The following is a 19,166-nucleotide window of genomic DNA, read 5'->3' as shown; positions in this document are numbered from 1 at the left end:
ATGCAAAATAATTTCTGGTTGTGATTTGCACATAGAAAACTTGTTTTCCATTAGTTCTAGTGTTTTGGAAATTTGCTCTAAAACCCCTGGAGTTTCTATTAGAAACTCCTTTCTAGTAGACAGTATTATGGAGGTATGGTCCTCTGCCTTTATGACTACAGAAATCTGTTTTTTGGATACAGTATTGGAAGGGCAGGGAAGTGATTTTGGACACTTCGATTCTGACGGGAAAGTTTAACTATGAGAAAGCATGATATATCAGGGTTTGTGTCTTCTTCAGAGAATTAATATACACATGCTTTTAGAGATCCATAAAAGGACTCCAGTGATCATTCACTCCGTCTCTCTGTCCAAGGCAGGACAACCTTTATCTGTGCCAGGCAGCTGTTTGACTAGCCTACTCCTAAAAACCTCCAGTGATGGAGATTCTACCACCTCCTCCTGGAAAATGAAAAGAAGTCATCATGTCCACCATAGCATGAAATGAGTCATACGCTAGAAATGTCTATAAAGGGAAACTTGGCTGATTAGCTCAAATATAGACATTTATTGCTGATGTCAGCTTTTCAGTCAAGTAGATCCCCCATTCTATCCCTCCGACGGACCTGAAATAAAATACAAATCAAATTGCTCTGTTATGCCCAGCATGACCGGCACACTGCTAATCAGCCTCCTTCCAGTTTTAATACGAAAGTTGTCAGGCTTACTTGCCTGATTCTTAATATGATAGGAAGCTTTGCTAATTTCTTTCCTGCATTCCTCCATCTTATTTTTAGCCCACTCTTTTCCTTTATATGAGAGAATACTTCTGAGCAATGAAGGAACTTGCTTTTCATGCTACTGTTTTGTCTTCAGAAACACATTTAAACCACATTTTTGGGCAGTAATATTGTCTTTGTCCTAGCTATGACAGAAAACATCACCATTCACAGGCTTTGATGCTTTTCCTTCTTGTGATCCACTTTATTTATTTTCTATTTAATTCATGTTTACAACAATTATGAACAGCTTTTCCTGTTGTTTTCCTGACTCCCCAGTATGGTCATTCCTTCAGGAATTTTACATGAGTCATTTAGCAATGTGTGCTAGAACAGCTAAAGTTACACTGTGTAAATTCATTTTCAGTTTTGGGAGTAAGAAAGAATACAAGCATTGTTTCTCTTTCAACTTAAACCCTTAAATCAGCTGGCAGAAAGCTTACTGCTGCAGGATGGTACGATGTTATATCAGGAGTCACAGGACTTTGTTCTGAACTTAGCAAATGACACATTCCATTAACATTCATCACACCTAAAGTATATTCCAATAGAATTCCCTTACGCCGCCTCCTCTACCCTTGCCCACATTATCCCAGGAGATCACATTCAGTGCTGATGAAATCCACTAAGCTAGATAACTTACCTTAAGAATGGATTTGCCTTGATATCTCAAAAGAAAGAGAAAGAAATCTCCCTGCTTAAAATGTGTCAGTAATGAACACAAATGTAGTTTGCCAGCTGTAGTAACAGAGATCCGATGCTCTGGGAATTCTGCTTTCTCCACAGATCCTCTTTGATGACGTTTTGTTTTCTTTTCTCTCTTCCCAATTTCCATACTTTAAAATTTCCTTTCTGAGATCAAGCTGAACTTTTTTTGCTAAAGGAAAGGGAACTTCCAGGGTAAATTCTCTCCAGTATTGCATGACCTTTACCAAAGAAAGTCTGACCAGAGGTAAGATGTGAAGGCTAAAATCACCTGATTGCTACTAGTGCGGAACAAAATACCTGCTCATTTTTCATTGTATTCCCTTAAGCAGCCTGTGGCAGGAATGCTCCTCAAAAGATCCTCTGATGGATGGAGATTAAAGGTGTCTTCCTTAGCAAGCACTTCAAGCGTGTATGGCTTGTACTGGATAATCCGTCTGTTGTAAACTGAGCCCTCTACCTTTATTTCACCCTTACTTCTGTCTTTTCTTCTTTCCTCTGATTGTCGGGCTTCACAATCACTCCTGTTTATATGTTGCCTCAATGACTTAATCTTTCAACTGGTCAAAAACATTCTTCTCAAGAAATTTTGACCTAATCAAGCATGCCTACATGCATTACTCACATTGTAAACTTTATATGTAAAAGCTTTATGTGATCCATAAGGGCTCCTTCCAAGTAGCTAATTGAAGAAGGACCCAGGTTTAGAACTCCTGCATCTTCCTCCCTTTTGTATCAAGCCTTACACCAGAGCAGCGCTTCTTAATCTTCTCAGGGAAAACCTCACGGCTTTCTCCTGCTGAGATTAGACATGGGCAATGATCCCTGGAGACGCTGGCATAATGCCTGGGAAGGAGACAGGTCAGGGCAATGAACAGTCCAGGGCATGAGGCAGCTGGAGTGACCTTGCAAGAGGAGTTACAACAGGCTTGACAAAAAGGCAGCAAGGGCTGTTGCAGAACAACCTGCTGCCATTGCCTACCTTCCCCTCTTGGATACTTCTCTCTCTCTGCAGTGGGTGAGTTCAGAGAGGAAACCTGATAAAGAAAGCAGACCCAGATGCTTGGCTGCTACGGAGGGGATGCAGGCAGAAGGTCCATCCATCACTGCCTTAGAGACTTTCTCCTCCAATGAGGGACACAGCACCAGCAGGCAGGCAGCAGAACCGTCAACTCTAGCCCTGCATTTCATCTGTGGGACAAGTCTTGTCTTGTCAGTTGGGAATCATTACTCCAGAGGTTTTGAGTTCCCTTAAATCCTCCATTGTCATGCCAGTGCCCAGGACTGGCATTCCAACCAGCCAGTCTGTCTAATCCCCTTCAAAATCCATGCTGTTTTTGCCCTCAGCAACAGCAAATGACAGAGACAGCAGTCTGGACAGAAGAAATGGAACATTCTTTCTTAACTCTGCTTCTGCCTGCATTTTCTATCCCACAAAAAATACACGAGATGAGGGCTGGCATTTTTCTCAGTAACCTTCAATGTTACTATCATTTAGTATTTAAATTATAACAGTGCTTTTGCTTACGTACACACACTGTTCTGAAAGAGTGCTAAATTTAAAAGTCATTCTGTGTGTTTAGATTGCCAGATATTCTAATAAGAGCATTTTTACCTTTGTCTGGGCACTGGATCCCGGGATTCTGTTGCTGCAACCTTGTGGCATTCTGTCACACCTTGCGTTGTCAGATCCATCCTGCCATCCCAAGAGGCCTCTGGAGCTGTTGCTTTCTCTCATCTGTAGTCCTGGAGTAAGTTAAGTCCTAATGAACCAAGGCAGAAATGATTAACAGATGTCAGAAAATATCCTTCTAGTTTCTCTCAGAAGCTTGCAAAGAAAGTCAGGAACTCAATGGGGGAAAAACATCCCTTCCAAAGCATAAGGAAGATGCCACAGAGGAGCATCTTCAAATATATATGTATATATATATATATTTATTTTTATATATATATATATATGATATCTCTGATAAGAGATTTCTGCTTTTTTCTCCAAGCTCAGTACAATGAAATTCCTCATCTTGGAACATTTTTAAACATATCTCCAAAAGTCTAAGGATTCGAAAAGCATGTACTTTCTTTCAGGAGCACCAACCTATAGCACTCTGTAAAAACTACACCTTGTTGTATTAAAGCTGTTTCACTTTTTCTCTTAGTTGTCTGTGATCAGACCATGAGCTAATTTGCTTTTTAAGAATGCCCAATTGCCAAATCAAAGCAAGGTAGACTGTTCCCTTCCCCTCAGCCAACATGTACTTCTGTTCTGATCATAAGACTTCAGGCCATATGTATTTCTGGATATCTATGTTACTTCACCAGACTTAGAGTTTCTCACACAGTATTTCAAGACCTGATCCTTGTGGTCTGCCCAAATAGGTAAGTCTCTTGTCTATGTCCTTATGTCCTCTCTTCATAATCAGAACCACCTGTATTCAGACATCTCTAACACCTAAATAGTCTTCCTAAAATCCATAGAGAGGACAGCTGCAAAAATTTTCTTTGGCTAGTCGACCTGATCCCGCCCCATCCTCTTTTTGAGTATCCTACCACAGCGGTGCCTATCCGTGCCCCTGCGTCAGGCACAAGTTCCTTGTCCTTGCTTTCCAGGTTCTACATATCGCTTGCCCTCATTTAGCCACTTTGCAGACGCCCCTTGCGCTGGCATTCACTGCGCCGTGGCACTGGTCTCCACGAGCCTTCAGCCTGCTCCTTGCACTGCTGCCCGTGCCTTCTTTCCCTCCCCGCTCGTTAAACCTGTGCTTAAACCGCTTTCTCCTCTTTCATAGCGACACCTACAAGAACTGCGTCATGGTAACATATGTATGCATATATTTAGTATCTAAAAGATAAACAGAGACCTGTTCAAACACAGCACACATACCTCAACAGCATGATCCTGCTGCTGCAACCCCGTGGTGTCCTGTCACACCCTCGTGTTGTCAGATCCACTCAGATTGTAAACTCCTCGGGGCAGGGAATATGTCATTTCATTCTGTGCTGCACAGAGGCTTGCAAACTTTGGCACCATAAGATGGTAATTAGCGATATCAACTGAAGATCTTGGCTACTTCAGACAGCTACCGCCTCCACCCATGCGCCTGGGCCTGCTATGAACCTCTCGCCGGCCGGGGCTGAGACGCACGTGGAGCGGCGCTGGGCTCCCGGGGGCTCGTGGCACACACCGCCGAGCGGGGACAGCGGGCGACAAGGGCTTATCGCACCCCACCCCGGCCGGGCCCCGCTCTGCAGGACGCAGCCGCCTTGCGAGGGGCCCCGGGGCCCCCAAGGCCGCGCCGCGCCGCGCCGCGCCGCGGGGCCCCGGGCGGCCGTCCCGGGCGGCGGGCACGGCCTGTGTCCTGGGTGCGTGTGTACACACACACACACACACACACACACACACACACACACACACACACGGCGCCGGGGGACAAGGAGAAGCCTCCGCGGAGGGGCGAGGGAGCGCGCACGCTCCTCTCGGCCGCTCCCGCCCAGGCCCCAGCGGCGCCCTGCGCAGCGCCGGGAGGCGGCGGAGGCGGCCCCGGCCCTTCCCTCGCTGCCGCCCGGCCCGGCCCTGCCGCCCGCACCGCCGCGGGGCGCCGGCGTCGGCAGCGGGCCCCGCGGGCCGGCGTGTGGCGAGCGGAGGCCGGGCGGGGCGGGGCGGGGCGGGGCGGGCACCGCCCCGCGGCCGTCACTCAGCGGGCGGGCGGGGGCGCGGCGGAGCCGGTTGGCGGCCGCGGCGGGAGGCGGGGCGGAGGCAGCGCCGGCGGCGGGCACCGCGCCGCCGGGGCACTGGGGCGGCGAGCGCGGCCGGGGGAAGCCGGGCCCGGGCGCGCGGAGGGACGGCGGCCGCCGGCGGGCGGAGACGCGGCGGCGGCTGCCCGGCGGCGCCGGCAGAGGAGGGAGGCGGCGGCGCCGCCGCCGCGTTGAGGTAAAGGGGCGCCGCGGCGGCCGCTCACCTGGCGCTGCCCCGCTGGCGGCGGCGGCCGCCGGGCAGCTCCCGGGGCCGGGGCGGGGCGGGGGGCAGTGCGGGCCGTGCGCCGCCCGGAAGCCGGGCCCCGGCGCGGCGGTGCGACAGCCAGGCCCGGCGGGAAGCGCTGCCGCCGCGGCTCGCTGCAACTTTTCCTCCCGGGCGAGGCCGGGCCGCGCCGCCGCCGAGCCCTGACGCGCGGGGAGGCCGCGCCGCCGCCGCTCCTGCTGGCGGCGCCGGGGCCTCTGCCGCGGCCGCGCGGCCGGAGGGCGCTTCCTGGTCGCGCTGTGCGCGGCGGGGCCGGGCCGCGGCCCCCGGAGCCGCCCGCCGGGGCTGGCGGCGCGGTGCCGCGCTGCCCGCCCGGGCGCCGGCCCTGCGGCGCCGTCGGGGCAGAGCGGCCGCGGGCGGGCGCGTCGCGGCGCCCGGGTCGGCGAGGCGCTGCCGCGGTGTGCTGGTGCCCGAGCTGCGGCAGCGTCCCCGCGGGCTCCGAGCCCTTCTCGCGAAGACCAGAAAATGGAGCTGATATAAAGTGTTATCAACATCCATCTCCTAATACTTCTTTTACATAGTACCTTGCGGACCTCGCTTTCTTGCGGAAAACTATGTCCCGGCGCGGTACTTTCCTTGGTTACCTCCATTTGGAGAGCGGCAGCATCACACTTCACTTTAGAGATAACTGCAGTTCTGAGTTACAGGTGTGTAGACACCTAGTGGGGAGAAGAGTCCGTCTCCGAGCAAAACTCCGTGCTTAGATTTCGGTTCCTGTTATTTCGGTGCAAAGCTCTGCTTCCGTAAATATGCTGGTCTGATCTTCTATTGACAAAGCTCATGATAGCCAAGGATGGGAAGTTGGTGTCTTGGGCACTTTTTCCCTGGGAGTTTTTGGAGTAAGCATTAGAGGAATCATACGCATGAGAGAGATGACAGTACAAGGAGGTATGCTTATTAAATGTGCCTACTTAAAAGCAAAGACAATTGTCACCATCTGACATAGCGATGCGGGAGCGGTAACGCACAAGTACCCCTCTGGTTGGGCTGGCGGTAGCATGTAGTCATGAAGTAGACGTTTTTCTTCTCAGTCAAGAAAGGAATGACAGTGTGGGAGGAAATGCTTAGGTACCAGTGGAGTGGGAGCTGGACATCATTTTTAATAGAGGGACAAAAGAGGGCAGCAGGGAAGCTTTCATATAACCTTAAGTGGAAAAGGAGGAGGGTATGTAAGAACCTTATCTAACTTTCTTTAGAGTTTTAAATCTCCTAACTATTGATAAGCTCAACGTAAACCATTCTGTGGAGAGAACTGAATTCTGCCGAAACTCGGGAATCTCTCATCCAGGCTGAGCTCTTTAGGCAGTAAATAAAAAACAAATGAGCATTTTACTTTCACAATACTTCTTCCTCCTTTTTGGTTCAATCCGCCAACTAGAAACTCAGTAATCTGTCATCTCAAATATAACAATGTTTCTTGCCTAAAGTGTTTGGTATGGGTTTTTTCTCTCTACTTAAGATGGTCTCTGAGCTATTTATATTAAGAGTAATCAGCTTAAGTCAGTTTGAATCAAAATGTCTGAGGGTCGAGACTGTGTAACTCTACTTGGAATAAAATTCTATTTGTGTAAAATCTTAACAGGACAGAGAATGAAGAAGTGTCAAAGAGGGGTTATTTGGAGACACTACAGTGTTTCCAGGCTGATGTGGAGAAATAGTATCCATCGCTGGTTTTTACCTATTGACGTGCACTCTGGCTGTATGCAAGGTTCTTGGAGTCAGAGTCTTCCTCCATCCCCAAATTTGACAGATACGGAGGATACATACAGGCATGAATTCAAGAAATTCTGCGTGGATCACCCACGCGGCGTCTGCGGGCACGCACGGCAGTCGTCAGCCCTGTGACGGGGTGCTGGGGCCTGTAGCGAGGGCAGTGCTGCAGAGTACGTACGAACGAGTACTGCAGTGCTGAGCCCCAGGGAAGCCAGACTGAGGAAAACCTTGTTGCCGTAACTGTACTGAGCTGTTCTAACATGCAAGTAAGTGAGGCCTTTTGTTCTCTCTGACATGAAGTTCTGAGTTTTTAAAATAGGTTTAAAAACTATCTTAAACCATTTTTACATTATTACAGCATTTCAAATTTTGTGTCGTCAGGCGAGGTGTAAGACACAAATACTCATTTTAAATATCTGGCCATAGAGATGCTGTGTTAGATTTGATAGAAGATCAGAGGAGTAGGTCAAGTCAGTTAAATTATGCAGTGTTTAGAAGACTTACTTGATTAACTGCCAAAATGCCTACAGGCAGTAGGAGTGAAATGAGTAGTAGCAGAGCACTTGTTGAACCTTTCTTAACAAGAAAATAAATTTTTCAGAATATTTAATATAGTAGAACTGATCATTTGCTTGCAGGTTTTGCTGTGCATAGTTGGTTTTGATTGGAAACATTTAGATTAGCTCCAACATTTACAGCTAAGGTGTGTAAGTTCATTTTGTTCCCTTGCTCTATGAAATGGGAGGAACCCATGCTTTTAAAAAGAATTCTGTACAATTTAATTGATATTTGTGCTGCAGATTTTGTTTCGTGTGTTGTTTTTTTTTTTTCTCCCTTCCAGTTCTTGTCAGGTTCTTTGCGTTTCCTCCTGGTAGAAAATGCAAAAATAAGTATCAGTGGAAGTATCTTCTTGTTAATTTTAAAGTCCGTAATAATTGCTGGTGTGTGCTAAGCAACATAGTTTGGGTTTACAGAAGTGGCTACAGAAATTTCTCATTAAAACTTCCATGGGAACTGGATGCCTCATCCACATGGATATATTTGAAAATAAATACTTGAGTGTAGGCAATTTTCTTAATAAGAAGTCTAATTCAGGCTAAGATAATTCTTTCCTATGGCAAAAATGTTTGCAGTGGATGACAAGGAAGTTCTTCAAGAACTTGCAAGATTTTTTTTCTCTGCTCTGTTACAAGAGATGTTGCACAATAAGCTACAGGGAATTATATTTAGACCTGAAGGACTGAAAAGGAGCCACAGAGAACATAGAGGTCAGGGCCATCCCTTGAAAAGTAAATATACATTCTTAAAGATACTTTTTAGCTTTTCAGTTAGTCATGTTCCAAGGACTTTTTGGCTTATTGGAGACATTAGAGAAAATGCAGTGTAAAAGAGCTGTCAGAGGTTGCCTAATACAACCCTGTTTGCTCTTCTCCTTTTGCAATGTAAAAGGGAGTGTTAATTGAAAAAATTCAGCTTTTTGTTACACTAAGAATACAGTATGCAGTCAGTGTTTTACCTACAGGCACTACGTAGCCCCCTCAAGTCTTTTATGCAGCTGTAGTTTAGGTGTTTCTATGCAAGGCTGAGTAGTTAGCCCTTTCTGGTTTCTGGTGTAGCACTTAAAATTACAATTGGGCTTTAAGTAGATGAAAATGAGTAACTGTTGAAATAATAATGTTTAGAAAACTTTCACTCTTCTGTATGTCTTTAAGCTACTGTTTGCTAAATTTAAAATATTGGTTTTTTTCAATCATATTTTTCCTTATTACTTTACAGTCAGGCAAACTTGATTCAAATGTTTAGGCCTGTAGTCTCTTGTTTTTAGTGTAATTTAAGCATACACCCTGATACTCTTCTCCTGCTGGTGCTGCTTAGGTGGTCTGGGTGTGGCTGTTTCAGTTGCTGATTGTTTTTCTAACATTATACTATCAACACATTAAAAACCATCTGGAAGATGGAGTGGGGAAGCCCCTCTGTTTAAGTAAAAAGAAAAAATGCACCTGTCAAGTAAGAGCATTTCTGACTTGGTTCTCACTGCAGATTATGAAAAGACTAAACCTCCAATAGATTTGGGGAATATAGGTTTTGGGCTAGAGATTGTTACCCACCTTCATCCTCTGTACAAAGATCAGGACATTGAGTACACCAGCAACAAATGCTGAGCATGTGTGTGCTAATTACACTGAGTTTCTACTCTGGTAGATATGTTCCTACTCGTGGAGAGGAGTTGTGGCCCTGTGTCTTCAGGTAGATAGTATGTAGGATTGTGCTCCTAGGTTAGAGATAGCACTGACAGGGATACCTTGAGGGCTTAGCCCTCCAATTCTCAGACTTGAATAGCTGTAATCCACCAAGAATGAAGCAAGGAATATGTAGCAGCGTGCCTCATACTGCTGGGATTCACATTCAGTTCAAGTAATTACATTTATCTATTATAAAAATGCAAGCATTAGCTGATGGATTTTTTTGTGAGGTTGCTTTTTTATTGCTATTTAGGCCCCTTTTGTGGGATACCTGACCTCTGCCTGGGTTGCAGGAAGCTTAAATCACATGTGGAATCCTAGGTTCCCAAGTATCAAGAGAAATTGAAATGACTCTACCAATTTTTTTTTCTCTTTCTAGGAAGAGCATGTATGAAGAGTTGTGTGGCAGAGTATTTAAGGTACATGGGCAGTTATGTCAAGTACCTCAGAAGAAGGTGTGACCAGCTGTAAGAATCAGCCAAACTTGAGTATGGACACCTAGAATTACCAGAAAAATCAGACAAGGAACTAATTGGAAGAATATTGCTAGACATAGAAGAAGTGGAACACGTTCTTCTGCAACAATCATTGACTCAGAATAAATAGATGAATAAAACATCAGCAGTAAAATGACAGATCCTGGTGCTTTTTGATTCTCTGGTGGATTTTATTACTTGGACATTGCTATTGACATTTTTATTATTCTGTTTAATACATCTTGAATCCATACATAAAAATATAACTGGACAGTTGCATTTTGGTACTGTTTAACACTTTTGAATGTTAAATCACTTGCCAAGATGAGTGCTGAAGGATATCAATACAGAGCTTTATATGACTACAAAAAAGAGCGAGAAGAAGACATTGACTTGCACTTAGGAGATATATTAACTGTGAATAAAGGTACCTTACTAGCACTTGGATTCAGTGAAGGGGAAGAAGCAAAGCCTGAGGAAATCGGTTGGTTAAACGGCTTTAATGAAACCACAGGGGAGAGGGGGGATTTTCCGGGAACTTATGTAGAGTACATTGGAAGAAAAAAAATATCTCCCCCAACTCCAAAGCCTCGTCCTCCTCGACCTCTCCCTGTTGCACCGAGTCCTGCGAAAGTTGAAGCAGAGAGTGAGCAACAAGGTTAGTACTGTTCTCAGATGATGTGTATACGTGCACGCGTGTGTGTGCATGGGTGTGTCTTCCACATTTTATCAGATATTTTTGTTTCATAGACTTATATGACTGTACATTTACATGTATGATACATGCTTGTCAGCTTTCTTAGTGCGTGCCTCATCTCAGTCAATTAAGAATTATTTGTATTTCACCATAAAATTTAGGTCGCATATTTTGTGATTTCATGTATGTTGTGTCAGTTACTGGTCTCTGTGGTGCCTTATTGTGAGGTACATCTCACAGGTTGAAAAGGTATGCTTATAATTCATAACTGTAAAGAGTTAAATGGAGAATGAGTAGGCTAGCATCTATTTTAGGTTTTCAAGAAGCCGATGGAAGTGTTTCCCTCTGTGGTTTGTCAAACTAGCTATTGAGATTTCTTGGTGAATCCAACAGTATGAATTCCAAACAAACAGTACGTTCCTAGAATAAATATCTTGTTAACAGTGAAAATTATGTACTTTGTCATGGAGGTTTATATGTGGCATTAAAAGTAAGAGTAGATGTTCAGAAATAAGCAGTGGAATGTTGATTAAAAAAAATTCAGATTTAATTTTATGTTTTGTTTGGTTTTGGGCAGGGCATGTGGTAGAAAAAATATCAGTTATGTAAACAAAGGAAGATATTTTCTTTGTTTAAACATAAATCACTTTCTAACCTATATATGTAACAGTATGCTGAGAACTTGGACAGAATTTGATCAGGACTCTTCTGCTAATAGAAGAAAGTCTTAATTGAAAGAGCTGTAGATTAAAAAAAAAAAAAAAAACAAACAAAAAACCCCCAAACTTGGTGATTTTTGTCTGCTCTACCTACTGGCATTCAGATATTGGGGTTTTACATTAAACCAATATAAACAAGCCAGATCCATCTTAGGATAGATTTTAGATTGGTCTTTCACTTCTTAAAAGTCTAGAATGGTTTGTATTATTATAACACATAATACTACTTAAATGCTTAATAGTTCTACCTGTGGAAAATATGAGTCGTAGTATGTCATCCTGATTCTCACAGTGATATCACAGTCATGGACGGTATCATCACCCTCTACCTGCATAGAAATGTTTGCAGCATCATTCACAAAGTTGTGAATTTATCAGCTTCCATCCCACTTTGCCTATTATGATTTATGTTTAACCGTGCTGATAATCAACAAGGATAAAGGAAATGCAGAAAATTGTACAGGACAACTAAGTGAAAACTTGGAAGAAGCATCCCCAGATTGGGAGAGGCTTAGTAAAGGGTAGACCTGAACTGTTTTTCATAGTGATTTCTTTAAGCACTGAAGAATTGCTTATATCTCTGCAATGTCTTGGTGTACAGCATAGATTGAGAGAAGGGGTCAGATGGGGGTGTAATGGCGTTTTAGGTTGTACTGTCCCTAGTTTTTAAGCACTCAAAACCTCAGCCTTTAGTCATCTGGGCTCTCACTGCATTACTTCCAAAAATGGGATTTTTGCTTTTGAAAAAAAAATCTTTTTACTTCTTTGATAACTCCTTGATTTAGATGTTAATATGTGCTGGTCAGGTAACATTTCTTTTTTTTTTTTTTTTTTTCCCTCTAAACCCACCTGCCGAAATGGATGTCTCCATCTCCATCATATTGTAACTGCAGAATAAGCAGTGGTGTTTGAATAGACGCCTCAACACTGGCAGGTCGTTTTGAGAGACAGCGGGTGGAACAAAAATCTGACCCTTTACATGTGTGTGCTCCAGTGAAGTAACCAACATCTTAGGCTTTGAAACATCTATTGCTTCAAATTTAACATAGGGCTTTGTAACTTGCTTGGTCTCTCTAGCCCTGCTTGCTTGATGCTCTTAATCTCAACTCCGTGCTGTGAGCTGGGTACAGCACTGCATGGAGAAGTCCTGGTGCTGGTCTCGTGGTTTCAGAGCCCGCCAAGGGCTTGGGTTCACAGTGAGCATTTACGGAAGCTACCGTTGCTGGGAGTTACGCTGCGAAATTCTGCTGTGGTTTTGGGGGGGCCCTACTAAAATATAGTGGGTGGGGGGTTTTTTCTTCTTTGGCATGAGACAGTGCCCCAACCATTAGTGACTAGATTTCTCCTAACCTAAAGTTTATTGCCTCTACACAGACTACTGTTTGTGTGATACACTTATTTTATATAGCTTGGAACTGTAGGGACTAGAAGTGAAAAAATGCTAATTTAACTGGGAATCTTTCATCCTCAAATGAAACTTGCACACACGATATTGCTATGGACCAAAATGTCTAAGAATCATCTTGCAATCAAGCCACGTATTTTTTTTTTTGTGGTAAAAGAAATCTTTGAGTTCACTGCAATCCTTTTGACTTAGTGTTTGAATTTCATGAAAGAGGCTAGAAAGCTTCAGTAATGCCCTAGGACCATGGATGAGACCCACCCTAGCAGGATTAGGAGAAACACTGAACTTTGAACTCCAAATGGCAAAAGGGATTGGTTAATTATGTTTAAAATCATGTATGTTTACTTAAGATAAATTGGGGAAAATTAAAGATGAGGATATCTTTTGGCTTTTTGAATATTATACAGCTCTTTTTACCATAAAAAGACTAAAAGTGTGTTTAGAAACAAAATATGGGAAATGTTGCACTGAAAGAAGATTATTAAAAAACCAAAATGAAGGTGCAATTTTTTTTGAGTGAGCAGAATACTATAAAAAATGATACATACAGTGAAATCAGAGTTGTTAGGAGGAAATACAATTCAGATAAAGATAAGAGTAAAGTAGCAGTGTATATCTGACTTCCAGGTGGTTTTGCAATTTCTATTTCTGTGTATAAAATTTGGTGCAGAGAATAGCACAGTTAATATTGTCCAGCAGCCAACTTAATGGGCAGTGGGCCAAAAGATTCTTCCTAGGATGATACTTCTCTCTACAGCCCTAGAGTGTATTTTAAATAAATTAATGCGTAGTATGAAACTTGCTTGACCAAATAGAGTCAAGTTTACATTTTCAGTGCTTGATGATTTGAAACTGCTGTGTATCAAAATGACAAATTAATGGGGAACTGGAAACAGGGACTTCTTGAATGTAACTCAGTTATTTGTAATCCATATACTTCTTTCATTCTATGGAGAGTCAATTCTGTGTGTACCCATGTGAATGTGTTGGATAAGAATATCAGAAAACTAATTGGAGATTTCTAAGAATTTATATATAATCATATGAGTTCTTTAAATTTTACCATATATAAAGCTTTAAAAATTCATTACCTTTTAGTTATTTCAATAGTCTTTAATATGTCATTGTTTGTTCTGAATGTTTTTTCCTCTGGTCTTGGTAAGCTTGATTACTTGCTAGTCGGTTTTCAGATTCAGATCAAATTTGCAATGTTTAGCCACAATGCTGCTGGTATTCAGTGCTGCAGGTACACACAAATAATTGTAAGCACTGAATAGATGCATTACAGTCAATGGGGCTAGTAACATGGGCAGTGTTATTCATCTGGACGATGTCTTATGCAATCACAGTCCTCTTTATAAATAAATAGGGAGCTCTTTAAATGTTAAAAGCTCATTGGAAAACAAATAAAACTGCTGTTAGTGTTGAATTCTATTAAAAACATTTATTTATTACAGCACTTAGGTCATATTTTCCCCCAGATTTTTTTTATCAATGATCCATTTAAATTTCTAGAATGAGTGTGGATAGTTAAATGGAATTTTAGTACTGTTGCATTTTTGTCTGTCTTCCCCTTACTTTTGTCAGTGTAGAATAGATTTAGACTAGATGGGTTTGGATTTTTTTTTAATTGCATCTGTGAAGATAAGAAAATGAAGGGTATAGAAGAGCCCCACGAAGCCTCTAGCACCTTTCAGTTTCAGGCCTGGTGCAAGTCAGGGCTACTCAAAGGCAGATTTAATCCATACTGCTGGCGTAAGGCTCTCAGGGCTCCCACCTGCCCTTTATTCCCAGGTTACTCCTCCTACTGAGGAAAGGTGAATGGAGACCATGCCAACAGTGGAGACCCCGCTCAGGGTCATCTTTATGCCCTCCATTAGATATCTGAAGTTTGTGTGAAGCAGTAAAGTCTTGAGAAGGAAAATTCATCTCTTGTATTGAAAGACTTTCTTTTCTAAATTGCAGCAACCTAGCCCCCTCTCCCCCAACTTTTTTTTTGAAGATGAGAAGTGAACAAGCTGCTCCGAGTCTAGCTGAGTTTTCTGGACTTTGATTCAGCTCTCATCTGACATGACTGTATACATCTAGAGTTGGTTCATGCAGTATCATTTCTCTACCTGGTTCCTGAAAGCTGATTTCAAACAGAGTTTGGAGTGTAAAGCTTTTAATGATTGATCGAAATCTATCTTTTCTGATTTAACTTGGAATGCTAAATCCCCACTTTTAAATGAAGGTCGGGTTGCAGAAGGCAGACTGGAATTTCATATGAGTAATTTTTCTGTTTTGGTGTTTTGGAGCTTCCTGTAACTTCCTGTGTTAAAATGGTTGTATATGTTAATATTTCATACCATTTGAGCTGTTTTAGAACCTGAAATCATTGGAAGCTGTTCCTTCACGTGACAAAAATATAGCGTAAATTTCTTTATTAAAGATAACGACACACAACATTTGGAAACCTCCTTTCAGAGACCAGGTTATGCAATGTCTGACAAAGATCCAAACTGACAGAAAGCAGAAAACTGTTTGTACATGCTTGAACTGAATATGCTGTAGGATTTGTTTCTTTCTCTACTTTTTTTTAATGTACAATTTATTTAATCTTGCAGTACCATGATTGTGTTTCTGAAAACTATTTACATTTGTAAAGTAGGGGACATAATAGTGAATGGAGTGGAGAGAGCCTGGAGCCTCAGCTGGGAAGAAAGCGGTCATCATCTGTCCTGATTTAGGCAAATGGAAAAAGGAAATAACGGGGTGAAGTGATGAGTCACTATCTCATTTGGTAAATGTACTTGCTGTTCAAGCCAAAGCCCTGGGATTTGTTCTAAGCAGCCCGGTGTGAGAATAAGCCGTGGTTCTGCCAGAGTTGTCAGGGCTGCCCGAGAGTCGTGCGCTGCAGCAGTAATTGCTTTTCGCTTTTAGTGAGAAATGTGACAGGTTTCTGCCGGAGAACCTCCCCAGCTCCTCCGGGGCCACATTTCGCGGCGTGCGAGTCAAACGATTCCTAACTGCCAGATTAGCACATGCGTCCGAAAAGAGTTCTCGCCACCTGCTGCATCGCTAATGAAAACAAAGTTTTTGCAATTTGTGCTAACGTGAGGCAGAACGGTTTTTTCACAGCTGTAGGACTGGTGGTGGCAGTAACTGAAAAGTTTGCGTGAGCACAGACAGCACAGGGGTACGCTTGCGAGGGCTATTTCAGACTGCATGGGAACAGAGAGCACTGGGCAAGTTCGTGGTTGATGCTTGGCCCCACCTGCTGGTAACGGGGGGAAGAAAGCAAGAGGGAGGAAAGGACTTCAGAAACGGCATCTTCTGGGTTGTGCTTTAATCGTGATGATGTAAGAATATTTTTTTCTTGCACCATTTCTTTTTTAGTGAGAGATGCCTTTTGAGAAGAATATTTTATTTTACTTGGCCAACCTACTTTATTTTACTTGACCAACTGATATTTCTGGAAAAAAATATCTTACTTGGAGCACACAGGACCTCCTTTGGGTCCTAAAGGAGACCTCACACTTGAAAAAGGCTTGTGTGGCTGATCTAGGTCTTTTTCCCAGGTGTATCAATTAGTCAAAAAAAAAATACTGCCTTTCCTCATACATTTTGCTTTAAAAAGCTGAAAGAATGAGACGTTACTACTTTGATTCTGCAAGAAATATTTGCCTGTTTTTATATTATATTAATATTAATATGCCTTTTTATAGTTACAGTAATGGCATTATGTTGAGTGATTTTTGATTACCTTTCTTTAGCCTTCTGTAATACTGATTCAGTCTTTTAATAACTCTACCTGAGGTGAATGTGCCTGGGGCAGATTTAAAACATGGCAAATATGAAATAACCTGCTGCTCTAAATTGGAATCATCTTAATCTGTGCCTGTAGCTGTGATGCAGGAACATCTGAGAAGAACACTAGTTAGTAAATAGTTCTCACTTGGGTTCTCATAGGAGAAAATGAACTTACGAGTTTCAGCAACATATGGTGCTAAGTATTTGCCAAGAGTGGATCGTTCTGCACCCAAGCAAATAACCGTGCCCACTTAAATAGTTGTGTGATGCCATATACACATCTACATTTTCTTGTGTGAAAGAACACAGGTGTTGTAATTACAGCTGGCTGCCCACTCTTTCACATCTGCTTCTTGCTCCGGAGTTGGTTTCCATGATGAACAGCCATGAAATCAATCTGAAGTCTACAATACAAAGAACTGTTTTATTTTAAGAGCTAGAACTGACAAGGGGAGTTACAGGATTATTAAAACAGTATTTCGACGGGAGAAGGACTTTAAGTCCTGAGAGTACTTTGGTGAGAATATAGGTCCTTACAAGAATTTAAAGAGGAAAGCTTTGGCTTTTTTTTTTTTAAAGTAGCAAAAAAAGCAGTTTATACTTCATTAATTTGTATTCATTCTCTTTCAGGAAAAATGTATGTATAAAATACAATCCTGTTTTGTGTTTTCATTAGTAGAAGAATGTGCTATTTTTTCTCTTCTTGTTATCTATGTATTACATGTTTTTTCACTTTGTCATAGAAACTGCTGCATCCTTGAGCACTGCCTGAAGTCCTTTGATAAAGCGTTAGCAGTTGTAACTGCTTGTACTAACTTGATTGCTTTTTGTTCAATTTTACATGAATGCTGTATGCAGCAGTCCAGAAGAATAACACCCAAACACTATTTATTTTCACATTTTGATCCATTTTATAAAGTAGTTTTCATGTAAGACAGCATTTAAAAGTAATATTTAGGCTGCAGTTTAGGTAGTAGAGATGTATAACCAAAAATCCTCAGGACAGAGCTTCAAAAACATGCTAGTGCCCTGAGCTACGGAAAGAAGTGATTGCATACAGTTCATAGAGTTTAAAAAAGTCTTTAAAGCCAATCTTGTTCTTTAAAACTACTGTGTAAATTATGGTATGAATGACTAAAATGGTCTTTAACAGTTCAGTTAGCTGTTAGACAATTTGCTTGTATAAGCCACCAGACTGGTTCATATATGCTTGGCATCATTGGCTGTACTAGAGCATTTCCCAGAGGTTACAGTCTGAGGTGAGAGACTGTGGATATAGAGGGCAAGAAGTGAAATCTACCTTTGGTAGGTTTGGTTTCTGTCTGTGCTGCCGGATTGCTTGGTAGTGTCCGGGGTGGGAAGATACTCCTGTAGAAGGCAGATCTGCAGAAGGCCAGAAGCAGGCCAGTAAGTTTCCATTTCCAATCCCAGCTCCATCCAGGGCTCCAGAAGCTCCTGAGCAGCTATTGTGTTTTTCAGTAAGTAAGCAAGGCCTAAACTGGTCCATTTGGTCTTTTTGGTTTTTCTTACCTTTTTAGCAAGTTATTGTATGATGGAAAACCAGACTTCATTAAGTCTGCTGTACTTTTAAGTTTTGCTACTTCATTCTAAAAAAACATTCACATTTAAAAATGGAAAGATATTGGCTGAAAGTCAAACTATTCCAGTTAAACACATCTGATTGATGTAATTCAGGGGTATCTTGCTTGCTATTTCTCTCCCCTGGGATCAGATTCATTTGATACAGTATGTCCATGCACTCCTACAACATAGCCTGCTGCTCACCAGGTGGGAAGGAAGGGAGAGTGGTGCAACATGAGCTCTGTAGTGCAGGTAGGGCATGCACCTTCCAGGAGGTGTGGCAGTGTGATTTTTGTTTGAAATGTCTTGTTTATGAATATATCAGTAGAATGTATTTGTTGGGAAAGGAGAGAAAGCTTTAGTGCTGTCACTGATTTCTTCCTAGATGTCACATCCTGCTTGGATAAAGCTTTGTAGGTACCTGATAGGCATGGATAATTTTTCTTGGTGAAGCTATGCTGAGGAACTTTTAAATGGGCTAGAACGCTGCAGGCTCATGTTTCGGAGCACGCGATGGCTTATCAGATATTCTTGTCACAGGGAGGGGTCCTACTTTGTGAGTTTACCAATTCCTAAACTACTTACCCTCTTCCTAAACTGCATGCAGCTGGTGGTAGACCAGATCTCTTAAATTAGGGCATTAATGAAAGAAGCCACTAATTATGTGCAGTGATAGATAAGGCTGCACAGCTGTGTCTGGTTTCACTCTCTTTCCATCCAGAAATATCCCAGGAATAAGCAGTTAAGGGCAAAGGCTCTCAATCCTTTTTGTGCTTTCACATGATGTTTAACACTGTGACCACACATTCCAGTCCTCTGTTGCTAATTCTTAATTTTTAATGTGCTAGGCTTGGATGGAGAAGTAAAAATGTCTGTTATGTTTATAAACTTAGCCATGAATTGTCTCCTCCTGGAGCTGCAGCTGCTTGGCACAGGTGAGGAGCGATGGAGGTGGTGACAGAGCCTTCCTTGCCTCCCTGCTTTCCTCCCCAGAGGCTGGCATGTCCCTGCGGGTCTCCCCGCGCTGCTGGCCCGGAGCAATGAACCCACGGGCACGGGCAG

At 42.9% G+C, this 19,166-nt stretch overlaps 1 protein-coding gene and 1 long non-coding RNA gene across 13 annotated transcripts in view; one reads left to right on the top strand and one right to left on the bottom strand.

Annotated features, from left to right (window-relative positions):
- Nucleotides 1-4,767, bottom strand: part of LOC135324153 (uncharacterized) — a 155,403-nt gene extending 150,636 nt beyond the window's left edge. For 4 of the 11 annotated variants that reach the window (XR_010385507.1, XR_010385505.1, XR_010385506.1 and 1 more), the window contains exons 1-2: nt 4,345-4,753; nt 3,079-3,226 (exon numbers count right to left, since the gene is read on the bottom strand). This is a non-coding gene — a long non-coding RNA (uncharacterized LOC135324153). Of the gene's footprint in view, nt 1-3,078; nt 3,227-4,344 lie in introns of all 11 variants that reach the window. The other 7 variants (XR_010385499.1, XR_010385500.1, XR_010385502.1 and 4 more) reach the window with 6 other exon arrangements.
- Nucleotides 4,768-5,203: 436 nt separating this feature from the next.
- PIK3R1 (phosphoinositide-3-kinase regulatory subunit 1) overlaps nt 5,204-19,166 on the top strand; it is a 61,849-nt gene continuing 47,886 nt past the window's right edge. The window contains exons 1-3 of one of the 2 annotated variants that reach the window (XM_064500136.1): nt 5,204-5,391; nt 7,229-7,457; nt 9,814-10,568. In XM_064500136.1, the coding sequence (XP_064356206.1) occupies nt 10,235-10,568 (334 nt within the window). In that variant the 5' untranslated portion in view covers nt 5,204-5,391; nt 7,229-7,457; nt 9,814-10,234. The remainder of the gene's footprint in view (nt 5,392-7,228; nt 7,458-9,813; nt 10,569-19,166) is intronic. The other variant, XM_064500135.1, reaches the window with a different exon arrangement.

Source organism: Dromaius novaehollandiae, chromosome W (assembly GCF_036370855.1).
Source record: "Dromaius novaehollandiae isolate bDroNov1 chromosome W, bDroNov1.hap1, whole genome shotgun sequence".
Taxonomy (NCBI): domain Eukaryota; kingdom Metazoa; phylum Chordata; class Aves; order Casuariiformes; family Dromaiidae; genus Dromaius; species Dromaius novaehollandiae.
Note: the sequence above shows the minus strand (reverse complement) of the source record. Positions and strands in the feature narration are given on the sequence as shown.